At 42.6% G+C, this 21,706-nt stretch overlaps 1 protein-coding gene across 1 annotated transcript in view; it reads right to left on the bottom strand.

Annotated features, from left to right (window-relative positions):
* The window catches only part of RETREG3 (reticulophagy regulator family member 3), a 552,961-nt gene that overhangs the window by 414,326 nt on the left and 116,929 nt on the right, over positions 1-21,706 (bottom strand). The window contains exon 4 of the mRNA XM_044054705.1: positions 4,612-4,738. Within this exon, the coding sequence (XP_043910640.1) occupies positions 4,612-4,738 (127 nt within the window). The remainder of the gene's footprint in view (positions 1-4,611; positions 4,739-21,706) is intronic.

Below are 21,706 nucleotides of genomic sequence, written 5' to 3' on the forward strand. Positions count from 1 at the left end.
CTGTCCATTTCTTCTACAGCAACAGCTGTGCATATATACTCAATTTGGAGGTAGATTTGGACACTCAAACTCGAGAGAGGGGAGAGGACAACAATAATGTGTTGTGAAGCCAATTAGACCAGATTACATGTGTCCAGTGGACACGTGTGCCAAATGGACAGCTATGTATGGGGAGAAGTTTTTTTGTGGGAACAGAGTGTACTTTTTTTTTCTCTTTAAGGTGAGAATGGGATGCTGGGGAAGGATAGTAGGTATATTTGGGGAGGCAGGTTGGGTAGGAAGACAGACAAGACAGCATACAGGGGCGGTATACGACATGTGGGGGGTAAACACCTTGGATGAGGAGGGGTGTTTAGACATCGGAAGCCCATGAGCCCCCAAATGGTAACAGTGGGACTGAGGTCCCTGCTCATGGGCAGTCACCACTGCACCTTCACGGCCCTGAAGGTGGCTATGCTGGGGGCTGAGCAGGAGGTGCAGGCTGACCCTCTTATTGCGCCATGTGGCCCTCAAGCTGGCACAGCAGATCTCCAAACTCTTTTCAGAGCTCGCTACGCACCAAACCCCAGACCTGGCTTCAGTTGACAGGATCCTGTCCACGCCCACTCCTGGGGGGGGATGAGCCCCATCCCCTGAGGCGGTTCCACTCGAAGGTGGTGCAGGACCAGTGGACGAGGAGGTCCTGGGATGGGTCTCAGACGTGCTGTGGCCCTGTGCCATGGCCAGATGAGGTGGGAGAGGTGGGTCTGCTGGGACCGGCCTTCCCAAACGTGCTATGGTGTTACAGGTTTAGAACACATGTGGGTTAGTAATAGTCAACACAATACAGGATTAGTTATAACAGCATGCATAGATAGTCCCATTAACCTAAAACAACAAATTTGGAACAGTTACACAGCAAACAGAACACATGCATATATGGAACCACAGTGACCATTACAACGGCATGCAGGTTGCATTGATAGCAACAGGCCACCAATGATAGTATTTCAACATGGAACATTAATAGAAACACATTTCAATATTTGTTGAATAGGACATATGCCCCAACAGTAGATTTGGTGTAAACATACCCATTAATTTGTGTGTTTAGATTATTGTTGCAGATATGGTGGGGGGGAGATGTCAATTAACAACTTGTATATCCTTGCAGTACTCCCAACTTTAATGATCATTGCTCTAATCATTACTCTACAGGTATTATTACAATACCCTATGGCCTTGGTTTGGCCAGTGGTATGTTTGCACACAAGTGTATACTTCAACTGTCTTAGAGCTAAATTTTACTTCTCTTATCTGGTAGACCTGTGGAGGGAAGGTTTGCTAACGCTACCTGACTGTTTCTACACATATTCACATTTTCCTAGTTAAAACTATGCACATACCTCTCAATCTCTTAACACACAACATGTGGACAAAGCTTGACAACATGGGGGTACAAATAGGGACATATTTTGAATATTGCTCTTATAAACTTTTAGACAGTTGCTGAAGTAACAGGATTTCTTTTAATATACATTTTCTGAAGGATTTGAAGTCTGACACTCAAATATATGTTATTATTTGGTGTCTACAATCCTGAGATCATCCCAGTGATTTGCCAGGAAAAAAGAGGAACAGGCCAAAAATATGAGCCAAATATCAGGACATTCTGGGAAAATCTGTACAGTTGAGAAGTATGATTATGCATACAGCTTACTACCACTCCCAGGATTCGAACCATGGCTGTGTCTGCTAAAAATACAACAATTTGTGTTTCATCAGAGTGAGCTATTTAGAAACTGCTGTCTGTTACTTCAGTGTTTTCTGTCCAAATCTCTCTTGGTTGTACAATCTGACCTTGTACTTAGAACAGTCTTATACGGACATTCCTAGACATATTTTTTATATAGCACAGTGTGGGCAATAGTGGTTAACACAACATTATGATTCAGACAATGCAACACTAAATGCCATACAATGCCAGAGTAAACACAACCATTCCCAGGATTTAGAACTTTACTACCAGGCAGTTATGCTTTTATTTAAATATCACCCACATGGGAGTATTACTGTCATATTGTCTGGTTTATTCAGTACAACCCATATACAGTTTTTATACTGCCAGGTGACTTTCTACTAATTTATATGTATTTGGTATGACTATTACAAGCAGGATTGTTACTCACCAGCCTCATGATGCAGCCTTTGCGACCTACTGGCATGGGCTTCCTGATTCACAGCCCACTCAGCTGTAGAGGGAATAGAGAAATATTTAGGCATACCTATCCATCACAAACACAGGCTGGACTTTGGTAAACAGTTATTGATATGAATACTTACACACTGCTGGGACATCACCCCTCTGCCTTGCTTCTTGGACCCAACTTTTCCAACAGTTCTCTCTTCCTCTGCTTCAAGTCGGCATAGTGGTGCCAGACCTGCTCACCAGTCCGAGGAATACCAGTGGCACTGGTGAGATAACGGGCAAGATGGCCTCAGGCTTCTGCTTTATACTGGGAGCCCTGGTACAGGCCCTGCAGCAGTCTCTCCTCATGTTTTTTTACCAGGAGTCCTACCATGATTTTGGACTCCTATATGCCCCAGCGTTGTGCCCGGAAGTGCATGCCCTCACCAACACCTGCCATACTGCCTACAGTGGGAAGCTGTAGCCAGTTATGAACTGTACTCCCACCTGCAGGGTTTAAATATGGCCAACTTACCCCCCTTTGCCGTGATTGGACAGTTTTAAATATGCTAAGCTAAGCTATGGGAAAACCTGCTTAGCTAAGGTTGGCAGTACTTAAAGGGGCAGGTTCAGCACTGCTTACCAATGGGCAGATCCACTTAGCTGAGCTACTCATTGCTTAGCAGTCATATTTACACAAAGCTTACACCTGGTAAGCATTGCTGTGCACTGCTTAACATTGCTTATTTTTTATTTTATAGCCTATCTGCTGTATGGGATTGATTCATCATTCATTACATATTATATATTTGTTTACTGTCCCTGACATCCCCCAATGTGCTTTCATTACATTTATTCATGTGACTGTATGGGGCACTTGTGTTTATATGGAGATTTCAAAACTTTATTAAACTGGCACCTCACATCTGGATCTACTACAGTACTCTGCTTAACAAACACATGTTATTTAGTAAAGGTAGAAGGATGTAGACCAAATAATCCAATAGTTACTTCCACAGAATACTTTATTAAATACGAAAAACAAATACGAACGTGAAATCCATCAAGCGCTTTCGCCTGAAACACTGTCAAGCTTTTTCATGATATTCACAAACAAGACAATACCTTGCTTTAAATAATACCTTCAATAAACCTACCTTTGCTACCTTGTGGATTTTTTGGGACTTAGTTCGTGTTTTTTACATGTTATTTAGTAGCTAATTATATAAAAAAAAGTCTACGTAATGCTTTCACATGTAAAATGCAAACTGGTTATAGTGGGGATCGAACAGGGAATGGCTGCTTGCAAAGCGTACGCTCTAAGCACTACACTACTGCAGTATTGCTTATGTTGGATGTCTCTTGCTATTTAACTTCTTCTGCTGTTGAAGCTGAACTAAGCATAGCTAAGCAATGGGCACACCCGCGCAGCTACACTTAAACTTTGCTGCAACTAGAAAAAAATTATTGTTGTGTTTTATTATTTGTACCCTTCAGAATATCCCTGCTAATGCTGAACCTATTATTCTATCACCTTTCTGCTTTGTGGGACGATTGTCCCTTCTGGCTTTGTCCACATTCCTTATTCTGATGGGTTGGGAGGAGTGCGCTATGTGCTTATGCTACATCGGTTATTCTTTCAACTTTTGCCTTGGTAGGGACAATTGTCCTTTATGGCTTTGACCAAATTTCATACCCTGACGGCTTGGGGGTATTATGAGCGTTCTTGCTCGTTTTAAATTGCCAAACTGCAATTCTGGTGTGCAGGGGGGGGGTGTATTGTGAAAGCACTGCTCTCAGACACACACCCTGCACTCGTACACATAACCATGTCCGTTTAACAGCATGGCAGCGTGCCTTCATGAATATTCATGGTGCACTACTGTGCTGTACGGGAACGGTCCCTTCCGTGCAGGAATAAGCTATTCCTGCATGGAAGTTTGCTGAATCCTGGGGACTGTTATAAACATCAGAGATGTCCACTAATATGTTGATAATCATACTCTACAAGCTAATTTCTGTGGCAATGAATGTGATATGGTGGTGAGGGTCAGAGGCTGCCTTCTTTGCCCCAAAAGCCTGTGCTTTAATACATTGGTAAGAGTAAAATACAATAACATTATATGGGATGGGACATCTAAAGAGGAAAAGTATACAACAGAAGTAGAAGGCATATATGGATACATGTGAATCTAGCCACCATATTACACTGGCATGACGGCTGTTTCTTTGTACACTGGATCTGCACTAGCTTGTTAACAAGATGAAAGAAACATAAATGTCTGTTTACATAAGCAAATTTAAGGTAGGACGAATCATCTCCCCTAAAATATAAATAACCAAGGAAGAAACAGTGCAGATGGGGTTGGTTTGAGAGATGACGTACATACTTAGGTTCAAAATGAGTCTGCAAAGAACTTAAAAAAATGTAAAATAAAGCCTACCTTTCCTGGGTTATGCTTTTTAAAAAGTAGCAGATTCCCCAGAAAGTCAGCAACATAGATCCATCCTTCAGCTATATAATGACACAGCTCTGGGAGGCTAAGCAACTTAGGGTGAACAAAACCCCAGCTGTGATAAAAAAAAAAACAAAAAGACAAAATAAGCACAAACTGTACATCTAGAATTTTCATTTGCAGTTAAACTGTCAGTCAAATTTTTCACTTGAAATATCACACACTAAAAATTCTGTAACCATTTGATCACTGTGCTAAAGATGCAATGGCCTATCTGTAACAGCTATTTGGGATGAACACACACATATGGATATAAAATGTAATATAAAGACATACAAATACAAAAAGTACAGTTGTGTACACTTACCATAAATGTAGATGTTAGAGAGTGTATTCACGGTTGCAGTCATTACATTTGGGTAATCTGCTGACAGGTTGCCCTCTGTTGGTCTGAATAACAAAGTCTTGGGTCCTGCGTCGGTTGCTGTCTCCTCTTCCATGACATCAGGTCGTCAGGGGTATAAAAAACATGCAGCTGACGCCATTTTAATTAATTTTTCTTGCCCCGGATGTCAGGTGCCTCCCAAATGGGGAGCAAAATTATATGTATAAACATTTAATATATAAATAGACCTTAGAAACAAAAAAATTTACCTTCAACTAAAAGCAAATACACCACAAAGGCTTTTGAGTATAGTGAAGGAAAGAAAAGTTATAGAAAAGTAGGCTGGCGGGTGGGTAACCCGGACTGCAACAGTGAATACACATGAACATCTACATTTATGGTAAGTGTACACATCTATACTATGTTCTTCGTGTTTCACTGTTGCAGTCATTACATTTAGGTAGAACCCCAAAGCTATGGATGGGAGGATGGAACTAAACAGCATTAGGAGCAGCTATAAGGCCCTGCAGGACTGCAGTGGCAAAGCCTGCCCTGGATTCAGAAAAGGGAGGTAAATGATAATGCTTTGTGAACATATGAACTGAGCTCCAAGTAGCAGCTTCTAGAATGTCTCTGGTAGGTACCCCTCTGAGAAAAGCTGCTGAAGTAGATGCAGCCCTGGTGGAATGGGATCTGATCCCCTTGGGCACAGGTTTACCATGGTGCAAGTAGCAGAAACGAAAGCAATGGCTTATCCATTTAGAAATAGTCTGCTTTGATATCGCCTTCTCCTCTGATCCTGCAGCAAATGCTACCAGTAGCTGGTCAGACTTTCTTAGAGATTTTGTCCTGTTTAAGTAGAATCTTAGTTGTCTGTGTATATCCAATGAATGCAGAATCCGCTCCCCCTTGTTCTGCGGACTTGGGAAAAAAGTTGACAGGTGAATGGTCTAAGAGCCACACTGGATACCACCTTAGGCATAAAAGAAGGATTGGTCAAGAGGGCCACCCTGTCTGGGTAAAAAATAATGAAAGGCTCCACTATCATGAGAGCCTGTAGTTCTGAAACCCTTCTAGCTGAAGTGATTGCCAAAAGAAAAGCTGTCTTCCAAGAAAGAAATTTTATATCAGCAGTAGCTGTTGGTTCAAAAGGAGACAGGGTGAGTTTTTTCAGCACAAAATTGAGGTCCCATGCAGGAGTTGGCACTCTCCTGGGAGGCCTTAAATTTTTGGCCCCTCTGAGATACTGTTTTAGTAGTGGATGAGAAAAGAGGGGAGGCTCTGTGTTGTAATGAGCCAAGATGGCAGAGGCATGGATTTTTATTGAAGAAAAAGATAGGCCCTTGTCAAGCATCTCAGTTAAGTATTGTAAAATCTGAGGAATATTGGGCTTTGCTGTGTCTATTCATTGTGCTTGGTTCCAAGCACAGAATCTCTTCCATTTGTCAGCATAAGATATTCTAGTACCAGGCCTTCTGGCTTCCAAAATTACATCCATCACAGGTTTACTGAGATAGGTTACCAGTAACCCTTTCAGAACACATCACTGCCACAACCTAAAACTCCTTGGCTGGCTTGAGCTTCAAAACTGTCTAATAATCTCACAACTTACTATTGCCCACAAGATACTTTACCATCCTGAAAACACCCCAATACTATCACAACTGTTAGTCCCTTATAACAATCTTACCTCCCTTCGATCTTCTTCTAAACTTATGACCAAATCTGTAAAATCCCACAACTTAGCTGGAGACTCTCTGTTTGCTAATACTGTAGGTAGGACATGGAATCTACTACCCACAGATATCACTCTAACCTCCTCCTTACCACTCTTTAAACAAAAAATCAAGCAGTACTTCCAAAACCACTGGCTTTGTTCATGCAGGACTCCTGACTAACCTTCAGCACTTCTCCTACTTAACCTTAACTTTTTTTCATTAATTAATACCTATACTTACTATACTATACTATACTTACTATTTTCTTTTGTCTTGCCCTACTCCCCCTACTCAACCTTAACTTCACTCTTTGACTAATATCTATAGTTACTTTTCTTTTCTCTTGCCCTGCTGTTCTCCTCTAATCCTCTGACTCACTCCTACTTCCTCTCCACCACCCTCTCTACTATCTCCCTAACTTGTCACTTCTTGACTACTGTTTTCTCACTCTTTCCCTCTCTTGTATTTCTACATTAATTCCTTCACATCTCCTGCTTTACATCTCTCTCTTTGACATTTTTCTAAAACTTATAGCTAATCTTGAGCTTTTTAATATCCACTTTTAATGACCTAGTACAATTTTTACATTTTTGCTTCTACTACCTAGTAAAACGTTCATAAGTGCCTTAGGTTTTTTTTTTGTGTTGTACTTATTACTAAATGTATATTGTTAGTATGCTTAAATTTTGTGTGGAGCTTTTCTCCCCGGGCCTCTACTGAAAATGGACATGTATCCAGCTAGACTAGCCCGGTTAACAAATGGAAAATTAAATAAAATAAATGTGGTTTGAATAATTTGTTGATTAGCCATGCTGCAAGATTCAGAGTTTGGAGCTGAGTGTGCAGAATTTGATAGTTCTGCTGTGACAATAGATGAGGTGTTTGAGGCAGGTACCACGGAGGAAGGTGTGACATATTCCTTAGAAGCGGGTACCAGTGTTGGCGAGGCCAGTCCGGAGCAATTAGAATCATTTTTGGTTTTTCCTGTCTGACTTTTAGTAAGACCTTGGAGAGTAGAGGCAGAGGGGGAAAGGCATAGACTGATAGGTTTTTCCAACTGAAGGATAGGGCATCCACTTTCCATGCTTTTTTGTGATGAGTTCTTGTGCAGAATTTGTCCAACTGATAGAAATGGGGAAAGCCCAGACATAGATCTATTTGCCTCTCCCCAAAACTTGATTTAACATGCTGAAGATTTGTGGATCCAGTTTCCATTCGTGTGGGTCCATTAGATTTCTGCTTAGGTCGTCTGCCAGAGTATTTTGCTTTCCTGGCAGGAACTGAGCTTGAAGATGTATTTGGTAAGTCAGGGCTGTGTTCCACAAGGCCATGGCTAGTCTGCAAAGGGGGGTATGAATGGGTACCCCCCTGCCTGTTTATGTACCACATTACTGTGGTGTTGTCCGTCTTTATCAGTAGTTGTCCTGGATGAAGTAAGTCCTTGAAGGCTGTCAGAGCATTCTGAACAGCTAGCATTTCTTTCTGGTTGATATGTAGATGCATTTGGTTTGGGCTCCATTTGCCCTGAATATATTTCCCTGCCATGTGGGCCCCCAAGCACAGTCCGATGCGTCTGTAGTTAGGATTTGGGGGGCATGGAGTAGACTGAATGACAGTCCCTTGTTTTGGTGACATGTCTCTGCCCACCAAAGAAACTCCTGTTGTAGGCAGGGAATGAGAGGAATCATTGTTTTCAGGCTGTGACAATGTTGACTCCATAAGCTTTTTAGGTACCATTGAAGTTTCCTCATATGCATTCTCACATATGGAATCAGTAGAATGCAGGATGCCATAAACCCCAAAGCCTGCAGAATTCGTCTTGCAGATAACTGGGTTTTTGCTGCCATTTGTTTGAAGTATACTGTCAATTGCATTTGTCTGGTGTGAGGTAAGCCATCTGGGCAGTTGTATTCAAGCTTGCACCCAGGAATGTAATTATTTGACAGGGTACCAGTTGTGATTTATTTTCATTTATGGTGTACCCTAGGCATGCTAGAAGCCTTTTTACAAACGCCAGATGTTGAAGAAGAGTGTCCTTGTCCTCTGCCTGAATGAGACAATCGTCCAGATAAGGAAAAATTTGAATGTTTATTTGTCTGCAGAATGCAATTACTGGTGCCAGGCACTTTGTAAAGACCCTGGGCATAGTAGATAAGCCAAGGGCAGTGCAGAGAATTGGTAATGCAAAAAACCTGCTTTGAAGCGGAGGTATCTTCTGCAAGATTCCCTTATTGGGATATGCAGGTATGCCTCTTAAGTCTAGAGTTACCAACCAGGAATTCTTGCCTAGCATAGGCAGGAGCTGTTGTCAAGTCCGTATTTTGAATTTTGGAATGTCCAGGAACGTGTTCAGAGTTGATAAGTCCAGTATTGGACGTCATGATTTGCCTTTTCTGGGTACCAGGAAAATCTTGAATAAAATCCTTGTCCTTTTTCCTTTTCTGGTACCAGTTAAATAGCCCCCATATCCATGAGGGACTTGACTTGTTTCTGGACCTCTGCCCACTGGTTTTGTGGCAGATCTGGCCATCCATTTGGAATTGGCAAAGTATGGAAATGAAATCGGTACCCCTTAATACCCTGGGATACTATGTTTAATACCCACTTGTCCTGGGTAATTAACTGCCAATTTTGAGCATGAAGTGCTAGTTTGCCCCCCAGGGGGCTGCCAAAAGTTAAGTGTTTGGAGATGGTAGAGGAAAGTCATTGAGACTGCTTACTGTAGGGTTGTGCTTTGTTACCTCCAGATTTGGAGGTGAAGGCACCCCACTGCTTTGACCTGTAAGATCCCTGTGATTGATATCTGGAGCCTTTTGAGCACCTGGGTTTGCCCTGAGTGTATCTGTTGGACACAGGAAAGGATCAATTCTTGGTAGGCCAGTGCCTACTGAACCTGGGTGGCTGAACTTGCAACAAATCTTTTACAGTTTACATAGATTTAGCTTTGTCTTCCATTTTCTTTAAAACCTCTTCTGCCTTATTACCAAATACTGTCATGCTGTAAAGGGGCATCCAACAATTTAGCTTTAACACGATCAGACAGATTTTGCTTCTTGAGTCAGGCATGCCTTCTTATAGATTCATAGGTTCATAGATTAGTACTAAGCTAACTTCCCTTGCGAGCCATTTTAAGCTTAGCCAATTATCCCTTGTGAGACTCAAACCTTGCACCTTGTGTTTGTAAGGCATACACCTTAACCATTAGGCTACCCTCCCAACCCCTAAACCCCTTATCACAGATCCAGTTACGGTGGCCCTGCAAGAGGCCTCCAAGGAATCAAAGCCACATTGCAAAGTATGCTTTCCAACTTGTTCTGCTGAATGCAGTAAATCCTGTAACTCTATTTTCCACACAATCAGAAATCAACATCATTTTCTGTTTCAGTAAGCCCATAACATGCTGTTGATATTTAAGCATATGCAACTGGCAGTTTAAAGCCCTGACTGTCAAGGTTGCAGACGTATAAACCTTCTTACCCCATCTATCCAGCGCCCTGGAATCTCTATCGGAAGGGGTAGAATTTTTGGCTGTAGAAGCCTTAACACCCTTGGGTCCCTGAGAAATAGTCTCAGGATCAGCAGCAGGATTTCTGAAAAGAAATTTGTGAGGGTCAGGAACCCTGTAATATCTGTCTGGCTTACTAGGAGCCAGAGGCAGGGAATCATGAGCAATGTTTGATTCCGAGAACACATCATCAACAATGTCTAATACAGGAGGTATTGCCAAAGGCCTATGCTGAGGAAGGAGGAGGAAATCCCTAAGCCTCTTTTTTGATTCAGAGAAGTCCTGACTCTCCCAGTGAAAATGTTCCCTTAAAGTATGCAAAGTCTCTCCAAAAGAGTAATCCTCAGGAGGAGATGCAGATGGGATGAATTCCTCTGCATCAGAATCCTCATAAGGTGGAATAAAATTCCTGATCAGAAGAGGAATCAGAAGAAATAGAAACCTGATCTTAAGATTCATAATCAGTGCCATGCCTAGGCCTCTTAGCAGGGGGGGGGGGGGTTGGGAACCCCTGATCAAGGTAATTAAATCCTCAGCCATTTTGAAAATTTGTTTTTAGGCATAAGGGCCTGAGCACATGGCTCATGCGTCGTTTTTTTAGACATAGAAGTTGTTTTTCCTTGTTTTTGTTGATGGCGTCAGTTTAATATAAAAATGCTGAGGCCTGAAAACACCCTCGGAAGCCTGTGCCTGCTCAGCAGCTCCGGACCCATCCAAGGGAGAGACATCCGCGGGTTCAATATTTTGAGAATCTCGCGGCATACTGGACTCCGAATATGTCTCGATAAGGCCTTCGACTCAAAAGTAGAGGGTATCAGGGGCTGCGAAAGTGCCTCACTGAGTACCGGCGAACTGGCGACTGGCTTAGGAGAAGCTTCATCGTTGGTTTTGAACCTCGATGGTCTGTGTCTGTCTTTTTCCTTGCGTATTTTGTGAACTCCGGTAGTCGGATTGCTAACCGATGACATTTCAATGTAGTTAAATCTTGAACCAAAATATTTAGAAGCAAAAATATACTGACGTTTAATAGTGCATTGGTTAAATTTAGCACAAAACTGACAGCAAGGCACGTTGTGATCAGGGCCTAGGCAAGGAATACAGTACAAATTAAAATCCTTATGAGGTATTTGCTTCCTACAAGCAATTCAATTATTAACTTTTACTGACATCGGTAAGGAGCAAGAAAAAGTTTCCCCAACGGGGTACTTAGCTTTAGTTTGAAGACTTCGGTTCTGAAACTCGAAATCGAAAATTTCAGGTGTCGGCTGACCGGCACTTGCAAACTGCTTCTGCTTTGGGCACCGCATGGCAAGAAAGACTGATTAAAATGGTGTCGGCTGCATGTTTTATACCATTGACGTCATGGAAGAGGAAACAGCAACCGAAGCAGGACCCAAGACTTTGTTATTCAGGCCGACTGAGGGCAACCTGCCAGCAGATTACTCAAATGTAATGACTGCAACAGTGAAAGACGAAGAACATCTGTAAGGGACACCTATGCTGCTGTGAGGCAATGAAAGGTACATCCACAAAGTCAATGTCACAATTAACTGTATTCACATGGTCCCTATGATACTACACAATTTGATAAGCAGTACTAACTACATTCAAAGTTAGACAATGATAAACATTTTAAAAGTAATGGTGATGTTTACTTGGCACAAAATAGCTTGTGCTGCATGGGATATATTAGCTAGCTAAAAAGAGGCTGTACATCATGTGATACACTTTTGCTTTCATGAAAGCTTACTTTGATTAACAACCTCATGGCAGAGAGTCACATCCACAGAATCTATGTTACCCAATCACCATAACATTGGGAAACTACATCTAGAGAAGTGATGACATAGTGCTGCTTTTAATAGTTTGCATTTGGAATAACAAAAGTAGAGCTCGCAACAGAAAAAGGGTTATAGCTGCAATGATTTGAAAGCCTCTCACATCAATAACACTTAGCAGAAGACTGAAGATACTAGAAATTGTTGGAAATATACCGAGTTTTACATATAAAAATATAAAATCCCTGAAAAGAGGGCTATGTTATTCAAAGGGCTAGAATAATCAGCACAATACTGAGACTGGAATGGGTACCAGTCCCTGTAATAGGTGCAACTTTTGTGAATATCTAAATCCAACAGGACAGTCGTATCACCCAAGTTTTGATAGAACATTTACATTTAATGTTGCAGCCACTTGTGACACTACAAACATGGTCTGTTTAGCCCACTGCATAAGCTGTGGCTCATTTTATGTGGGCAAAACTGATCGGAGACTACATGACAGGATTAGGGAACATATATATAATATCAATACTAGAACCACCACTAATGCCTTAGCTAAACATGTCATTCATAAAGGGGAGACACAGATGTCACTTCCTAGTTATGGAAAAGACTAGGCTGGATAGGAGACATGGACATGTTAAAAATAGGACAGAATCTAATGAAACCGGCTGGATTATTAATCTAAGAGCTGACAGTGGTAGTCCCCATCAAACCCATATTGAAAGCTAGACCTCTATGTAGATAACATAAGTTTTAACCTAATGCTAAAAAAAAAAAAAAAAAAAAAGTGTGTATACTGGTGGGATAACGGGGCAATATATATTTAGATTTTTTACATATTACTTACTATTTTATAAATTATTTATATGCAATTTATATATTGTATAGATACATCAAACAAGCAATGTGGTTATAGTTGCATATTTTGAATTGCAAAAAATGGTGACAACCGAATCCCTTGTCATAGACACTCCAATAAGTGTACGGGCACCTTTGATATAATGCAAATTTTATTCCATGAGCGAACAGCACTACACAAACACCAAATACTGACAGCACATAAAAACAAGACAAACTGGTTAAGCGCTTTCACCCACTCGTATAGTGGGCTTCTTCAGAACATCTTGTCTTCTCCATATCTCGCGTTATATTTTGAATTTTGGCGCTAAAATCAACGGATGCAATGTGCAACCTTGTATCCATTGCCTTGTACACGCCTCTTGAAGCTCAAGATGTTCTGAAGAAGCCCACTATACGAGTGGGTGAAAGCGCTTAACCAGTTTTTCTTGTTTTTATGTGCTGTCAGTATTTGGTGTTTTTGTAGATCTGTTCGTTCATGGAATAAAATTTGCGTTATATCAGAGGTGCTCGAACACTTATTGGAGTGTCTGTGACAAGGGATAGTTGCATATTTTATTACACAGCCTTGATATACATATGTCGTTCTAGTTTCTGCCTTGTAGCAAAACCCTAGGAGTGGGGAGGGGGGTCCTTACAGTTTCATGCTTGGCCTCTCCTAACTAACCAGTCACTCTCTCAGGGGTATTCAGGTCACTGGCTTCGAGATGGTCTGAGAATCTTCCCTCATATGTCCACCTATCTATCCCTATGCTTGCAAGCGGAGGTTGGATGTACGACCCAGGAATGGTTAAGCTTTGATACCCCAGATGGACATTAGCAGTGATGGTCCGCTTGTTTGGAATATTGCAACAGTGATTTCAGTAGGGACATTCTGCATGAGTTTTATGATTTCTTTATGGGCTTAGGAAGTTTCCCATAAGAATATCACACATATTTCCTGATGTAGCAGTACGGATATGTGTCCCAACACAAGTAACAGCAGTTCTCAGAAGAAAGACAGAGAGGAATGAAATGAATGGAAAGCTTAGGTGTCATTAAAAAGTATACAAAGCCAACAGGATTCCAACAGAAAGGATAAACAGCACACTTGTTTTGATGAAAGACCAGATTTGCATCTGTACCTTTTCTGGAGATCTGAATAGTATTAACCCACAACTCACATGTGGCCTCAACAAGCTCACTGCTCAATGCTGACAGTACCCCAAAAGCAACATATCCTGTCCCCAGTGCACAAAAATCCTCTCAAAATTCAGAGGTTCTCTCATAAAATGTTCACATAAGCATTCAGATGTACACTCCCTTAAAAATACAATGGACAGTACAAAAAATCAATACATTTCCTTACAAAACCATACATTTCAATCAGAAAAACAAGTTTTCCTCATAAAAATACAACTAGTGGAAGGAAGGTTTTCCACAACAGGGGGACTTATCTGTTCAGTCTTGAAGGATAGCTAGCCAACAGACAGTTCCCCAGAGCCTGCTGAAGGAGTCTCTTTGGCAGCAAAAAGGTTCTAAAGCTTTTTGCCTTCCGGCTATCCTTATATGGAGGCCAAAAATCCAAATGAACAAACCAAAGAAAGCAGCAAAAGCAACCAAAGGAGTAGTCCACCCAGGATTTATTCAATGAAGTGCTTTTCGTTCGATTATTAACAAGGACTTTTTCAGATAAAATTGTCTAAACATCCCTACTAAAATACAACTTCAAAAAAAGTCATATGATCAAATTAGGGTAATAACTACACACTTCCATCCAACCATTTGTAGTAGGGATGTTTTTAGACATTTTTAAACATTTTTATCTGAAGAAGTTTTGGTTACTAATTGGACGAAAAGCGCTTAATTGAATAAATTCTGTGTGGACTACTCCTTTGGTTGTTTTTGCAGCTTTCTATCCTTATATGATGCAACTTGAAAGCCAGTTTGAGTGTGTGACCTTAGAAACAGGCATACCTTTTTTTTGCTTTTGAAAAGGAAATAAACTGATCAGTTTCCTAAAAACTTTGGTTCTGTGTAAAGAGAAGTGGAGTGTCTATGCACATCTAATTGGTGGAGCTTGTATGCTGCCTTGTTGCCGTGATTGGGGAAAAATACTGGCAGCTCAATAGATTGGTTTAGATTAGTTTGAGAACACACTTTAGGTAAAAAGGATGGGTTAGTTCGAAGAGATATTCTATCCTTATGGAAGATCAAGTAAGGAGGTTTGATTGACAGGGCTTGCAATTCTGAGACTCTCCTTGCAGAAGAAATGGCCACTAATAAAATTGTTTTCTATGACAGAATTTTGACAGCACATATTGATGAGGGCTCAAAGGGAGGTAAAGTTTGATATGACTGAACAAAATTCAAATCCCATAGTGATAGAGGCTCTTTAATGGGAGGTCTTAATAAGCAAGTACCTTTTAAAAATACTTTGCACAATCTGTGTGACATCAAGTTAGGAGTCCAGTCACCTATATGAAAACTAGAAATTGCAGCTAATGGGACTTTAATAGTATTTTGTTGCGGACCAGTATGAGAATCTCCTCCATTTACTGGAATATAACTTCCTGGTTGAAGCCTTGTGTGAAGATACTAAGATATGTTTCACTGCCGGTGTGAAATTATGAAGCCTGAATAAGCTTGGAACTGGAGTAGCCATGTTGTCAATTTGAGGGTTTGGAAGGAGGGTTGGGGTGTTCCAGATGTAAGAGTCAAAAGGTCTGGAACTGGGTCCAAAACCCACAGTTCCTCCTGAAGATGAGACCAGAGGAAGGGAAACCAAATCTGATGAGGCCAGTATGGGCCAATAAGAATTAGCCTGCTTCCCAATGACTTGGCTTTCTGTATGACTTTGTATATTAGAAGAAAATGGGGGAAATGCATAAACAAATCCCAGGGGCCAATCATGTACAAGTGCGTCCCATGGTGACTCCCCCGGAGGGGCGTCCAGGGCAAAGTAGCTGCTTCATTTGGCATTCATGGGTGTTGCGAAGAGGTTGCAACAAGGCTGTCCCCATTTCAGGAAAACAATCTCCGCTATCTCTTTTTTAGGGACCACACGTGAGGCATGAGTTTTGCTCTGCTGAGTCAAGTCTGCTATCACGCTGGATTGCCCTAGAATGTGCATTGCTACTAGAAAGCATCGGGATGCTGTAGCCTATTGCCATACTATGAGTGTCTCTTGACAAAGGGGATAGGATTTGGTTCCTCCTTGCTTATTTATGTACCAGACCATCGACATGTTGTCGGTCTGAATTGCAATTGGTCCTAATGGAAAAGAGTCCTGAAGGGCTTGCAATGCCAAGAGCACCATTATCATCTCTAGGACATTGATGTGTAAATGGGCCTCATGCTCCTGCCATGTGCCTTGGACCATCCTCCACAGATAATGTCCCCCCAACCCTACCTGGAAGGTGTCCGTGGCCACTGTCGTCACACGTTGTAGGGTAAAGGGGCGACCTAATGTCACTTGACTGGAAAGGAGCCACCACCGTAGATGCTTCTTGCATGACTTTGTGATTCTGATCTGCTAAGACATGGGAGGTTCTTGAAATAACAAGTGAGAAAAAAAGAGCCACTGTATAATTCTCATGTGCACCTGGGCTAGGGGAAATAGGGTCATCATTGCTGCCATGGTTCCTAGAACTTTTAAGAGAGTGTTTCCACCTTTACTTTGGTTCTTGGCAAAAGATAGAAAATCTGTTGTCTTAGTAGAGAGACTCTCTCCGCAGGAATCTTTGCCATCATGGAGACTGTCGAGATCTGACCCTATAAATGTAATATGCTGACATGGCAACAATGCAGATTTTTTTGAATTTATTGTTATCCCCAAGTGAGAACAAAGTTGTAATGTGGCTTCTCTTGCCTGTTGTAGTAGATGCCTGGTGGTGGCAGTCAGGAGCTAATCATCTAGGTACGGAAACACTTGGAATCCAAATCGTCTCAAGTGAGCCATGACTACTGCCATGCATTTGGTGAACATTCTGGGGGCTGTAGTGAGACCAAAGGGCAGAGCTCAGGATTGGTAATGACTGGCTCCCAGCCAGAAGCACAAATTACTCCTTGACGGGCTGTCCATTTTTATATGGTAGTATGCATCCTGAAGGTCTATTGAGCACATCCAAATGTCTTTCCCTAAAAAGGGGAGAACAGACTGCAGTGTCACCATTCGGAAGTTTGACTTCTTTACGGATTCATTTAGTTTGCTGGGATCCAAGATGGGTCTTCAGTCCCCTGCTCCTTTTGGCACTAAATAAATCTAGAATAAGTTCCAATCCTATTTGGTCTGTGGGGACTCTTTGGATGACTCTTTTGTCCAGCAACTTTTGAAAATCTACAGTTGCCTGTTCCCTTTGACTGGGTGGAACATCTGGGATTTTTCTGACATGCGAACGGGAAGGCAAAAGGGGATGGGATAACCTCTGGATATTATATTTTGCACCCACTGTCTTTTGTGATCTCTAGCCAGGCTTCCGGGTATAAAGATAAACACCCCCGACTGCCTCTAGAGGAGGGCAAGCAGGCTTCCTTTCAGGAGCACTGGAAGGGTCGGCCGTGAAAGGAATCATGGTCACCCTGGTTTTGCGGACCCCCTCTGCCACGTGGACGTCTACCATTACTACTTCCCCCTCTGTCCCTGGGGAAGGATTCATCTCGTGCTTCTTAAAAAAATTCCCTGGGATTTTTTGAACCACATTTTACTGCCCTTCTGACCCTTAGGATAGGGTCTGGAAGGTATGGAAAAACATACTCCAGTGGCAGCGAGAGTTTTTCCTTCCTGCTCACATCTGGTGAGCGTGTCATTGACTTTTGGTCCAAAGTGTGAGGAACCACTGAAAGGGGAGTTGACAAAGGTAGACTAACAGTTACGCAAAGTAACACAAGCGCATCCAGGAGTGTCTCCTTAGGGAAACTCCTGAGCCCACTGTCCTACTCGCTCCATTCGCTGCATAAGAAATCAGCCTCATGGAGGAGTCCACTACAGTGTTTAAGGTGGATAGCTGAGAGGATACCTTATCTGAGACCCCTGAAGCTAATGTACCTTGAAGAGCATTTCTTAACTCTTTCAGGAGATCTCCTTGAAGTCTAGTGAAGTGTGTTAGGTAGTTCAGTGATCTAAGGGCAAAAGCCGCTGATGAAAAAATATGCTTCTCATATCTATCCATCTTTCTGGACTCTGGTGGATGGACAGAGGAGGATGTTTCGGAAAGTTTTTTCTTAGTGGCCACCGCCACCACCATAGCCTCTACAGGGACGCCTTTTGTAAGAAATTCTTTGTCTGCTGGAGCTGTAATAAATTTATTTGGCCTCCAAGGGACTGGTTCCATTGCATCTGGTGTCTCAAATGCCTTTCGACTAACTAGTTCCATGAGTTCATCGAAAGGCGGAGACTCCTAGGTGGCTGAAGGTTGAGATCTAAAGGCCTTCAGGTACATCGACTCTTCAGAAGGCTTGATGGGTTTCCAGACGCCTCTCTGTTTTAGGATTTCTAGGATATCCGCAAAGGAGATATCCTCAGAAGGCGACAGTGGGGACTCTCCCGACTCCTCGAGGTCAGTGTCCGAGGTGACTGACTCATATGGTGACTCCAGGTGCTTACTCTTGCAATGTCTCTTCCGGGGAGCCTCCTCAGAAGGGTATTCTGGAGAGTTCTCAGAAGGGTGCTGTTTGCCCAATGGGGCACCCTGAGGCCCAGAATCTCCGCTGTCCTGTGGTTGGGGTGGTGTTGAGACCGACGTCGGTGCTTTAGGGGGAAGAATGTCAGTACCTTTGTGTAGAGCTGTAGGGGGGGGGGACAGCACACTCATCAGCTCAAAAGCCATTCCCCCCCCAGTTCCGAGAACACCTCCGGTTCCGAAGAAGCAGAGAGAATCCCCAGCACCAACGGGGCCGGCTCTGAACCAAATGTAGGAGCCGAGCTCACCCGTACCAAAGCCCCGAGTGGCAAGCTCGGAACCAAAGAGTCTCAGGTCTAAGTGTCCCCTCCGGACCCGACCGGAGAGCTTCGGATCCTAGACATCCCAGACAGCACCGAGGATGTCGGAGCAGACAATGGTTCCAAAATCCCCAAAGTGGGTATATCCAGGAATGTGTTCAAAATAGATAGGTCCAGTATTGGCCTCCAGGCCTTGTCCTTTCTGGGTACCAAGAACAGTCTTGAGTAAAATCCTTGTCCCTGCTCTTGCTCTGGTACTAGTTGAATGGCCCCCATGTCCATGAGGGTGAGACTTGTTTTTGTGCCTCTGCCCACTGATTTTTTTGGCAGATCTGGCCAGCCGTTTGCCTTTGGCAGTGTATAGAAATGGAACTTGTAGCCTTGTGACACGATATTTAGGACCCACTTGTCCTGGGTTATAATGTGCCAATTTTGAGAAAAAAGTGCTAATTTTGCCCCTAAGGGTGCTGTCAGGAGATAAGTGCTTGGTGCAGGCAGGGGGAAGTTATTGGGACCGTTTCCTGTATGGTTGTGATTTGTCTTCTCCAACTTTAGAGGTAGAAGCCCCCCATTGTTTTGAGCGGTATGAACCTTGCACCTGGATCTGCCTCTAGGGCGTCTGGCTCTGCCCCTTTGAGGTCTGTCTGACACAGGCAAGGACCAATTCTTTGTTGGCCAGTGTCTACTAAATCTAGGTGGCTGTACTTGTAAAAAATCTTTGACCATTTGCACAGATTTAGCTTTGTCCTCCATTTTCTTTAACACCTCTTCTGCCTTAACACCAAACAAAGTATAATGCTGTAAAGGTGCATCTAATAATTTAACTTTAACATGATCAGGCAGATTTTGTTCCTTTAACCAAGCATGCCTCCTAATTACAGAACCTGTAACTGTGGCCCTGCAGGAGGCCTCTAAAGAATCAAAACCACATTGCAAAGTATGCTTTCCAACTTGTTCAGCTGCATGCAATAAATCCTGCATTTGCTTGTTTTCTGAACATTCAGAGTTTAACATTTTCTGTTTAAGCAATGCCATGACATGTTGCTGATATCTGAGCATATGAAACTGGCAGTTTAAGGCCCTTATAGCCAAGGTAGCAGATGTGTAAACCTTTTTCCCCATCTATCCAGTGCCCTAGAATCTCTGTCAGAGGGGGTAGGGTTTTTTTGCAGCGGAAGCCTTAACTCCTTTGGGACCCTGAGAAATGGTTTCTGGGTCTGCAGCAGGGTTTTTAAAAAGGAATTTATGAGAGTCAGGAACCCTGTAATATCTGTCACGCTTAACAGGAGCTGGAGGTAAGGAGTGAGGGGTAAGACTAGACTCTGAAAACATATAATCTACAATGTCTAACACAGGTGGGATGGCTAGTGGCTTGTGTTGAGGTAGTAAAAGGAAATCCCTGAGCCTCTTTCTAGATTCTGAAAAATCTTGGCTCTCCCAGTGGAAATGCTCCCTCATGGTATGTAAGGTTTCCCCAAAAGAATAGTCCTCTGGAGGAGAAGCTGAAGGTATAGATTATTCAGCATCAGAATCCTCATGGGGGGGGGATATTCCTGATCAGAAGAGGAATCAAAAGAAATGGAAACCTGATCTGAAGATTCATAGTCAGTCTCTTGCCTAGGCCTCTTACCAGGAGGGGGATGGGAACCCCTGATCAAGGTAATAAAGTCTTCGGTCATTTTAAGCATCTGTTTTTTGGGCATAGAGGCCTGACCACGTGGCTCTTGAGTTTGTTTCTTTGCTTTGGAAGGTGCTTTAGTCTTTGCCTTTGAAGTTGAAGTCGGTCTGATGTAAAGATGTTTAGGTCTGAATACACCCTCAGAAGCCGGTGCCTGTTCAGTGGCTCCGGACCCATCTGAAGGGATAACATCCGAGGCTCCAATACCTTAAGTTTCCAGCGGCATGGCCGACTCCATGTGGGAGTAGGTAGTGGCCTGTGACTCTAAAGTAGTGGGAATCAGGGGCTGCAAAAGCACCTCACTGAGGACTGGCTTAGGAGAAGCTTCATAGTCAGTTTTGGGCCTCGGTTGTCTCTTTCCTTTGCGTTTTTTGTGAACTCCGGTAGTCGGATGGCTATCCGACGACATTTCTGGATAATTAAACCGGTGTCCAAAATAGTTTAAAGTAAAAATCATACTGACGCTTAATAGTGTGTTGGTTAAATCTAGCACAAAACCGACAACCAGAAACGTTGTGATCAGGGCCTAGGCAAGGAATACAGTAAGAATGAAAATCCTTATGAGGTATTTGCTTCCCACAAGAAATACAATTATTAACTTTTTCTGACATTGGTCTGGAGCAAGAAAAAAGTTTCCCCAACGGGGTACTTAGCTTTATAGAAGACTTTGGATCTGAAACTCGAACACGAAAATCTCAGGAGTCGGCCGATCGGCATTTGCGAACTGCTTCTGCTTCGGGCACAGCGCAGCAAAAAAGACTTAAGAAAATGGCGCCGGCTGCTTCTTTTATACTCCTGATGACCTGACGTCAGGGAAGGGGTGACAGCAGCTGACGCAGGACCCAAGACTTTGGAATTCGGGCCGGCTGAGGGCAACCTGCTAACAGGATTACCCAAACGTAATGACTGCAACAGTGAAACACGAAGAATATCAAGCTGACTACATGTGAAGGCACTAAATCTCCAGATGGCTGGACATTGTCTGCTGAGATAAATGTAAAACTAAAAGGCACAAAAGCAAACAGCTCAGTAAAAAATAAAGTTTGAAATTACTGGAAGTGAAGAAATAGCAGCTTTTCTGGTCCCTAAATTCTTCAATGCATTTACTAGAACAGTGTTTAATTTAGTTTTACTTAAAAATAGCCAGTGCACTTTTTCTAAAAGTTAAGGTTTTCTGAAAGCATATAAGCTATTTTCCACATCTAGGAGGGGAATAAAGATAAGACAAGAACAGA

This window comes from Protopterus annectens, chromosome 13.part0 (assembly GCF_019279795.1).
Source record: "Protopterus annectens isolate FY-2018-M chromosome 13.part0, PAN1.0, whole genome shotgun sequence".
Classification (NCBI taxonomy): domain Eukaryota; kingdom Metazoa; phylum Chordata; order Ceratodontiformes; family Protopteridae; genus Protopterus; species Protopterus annectens.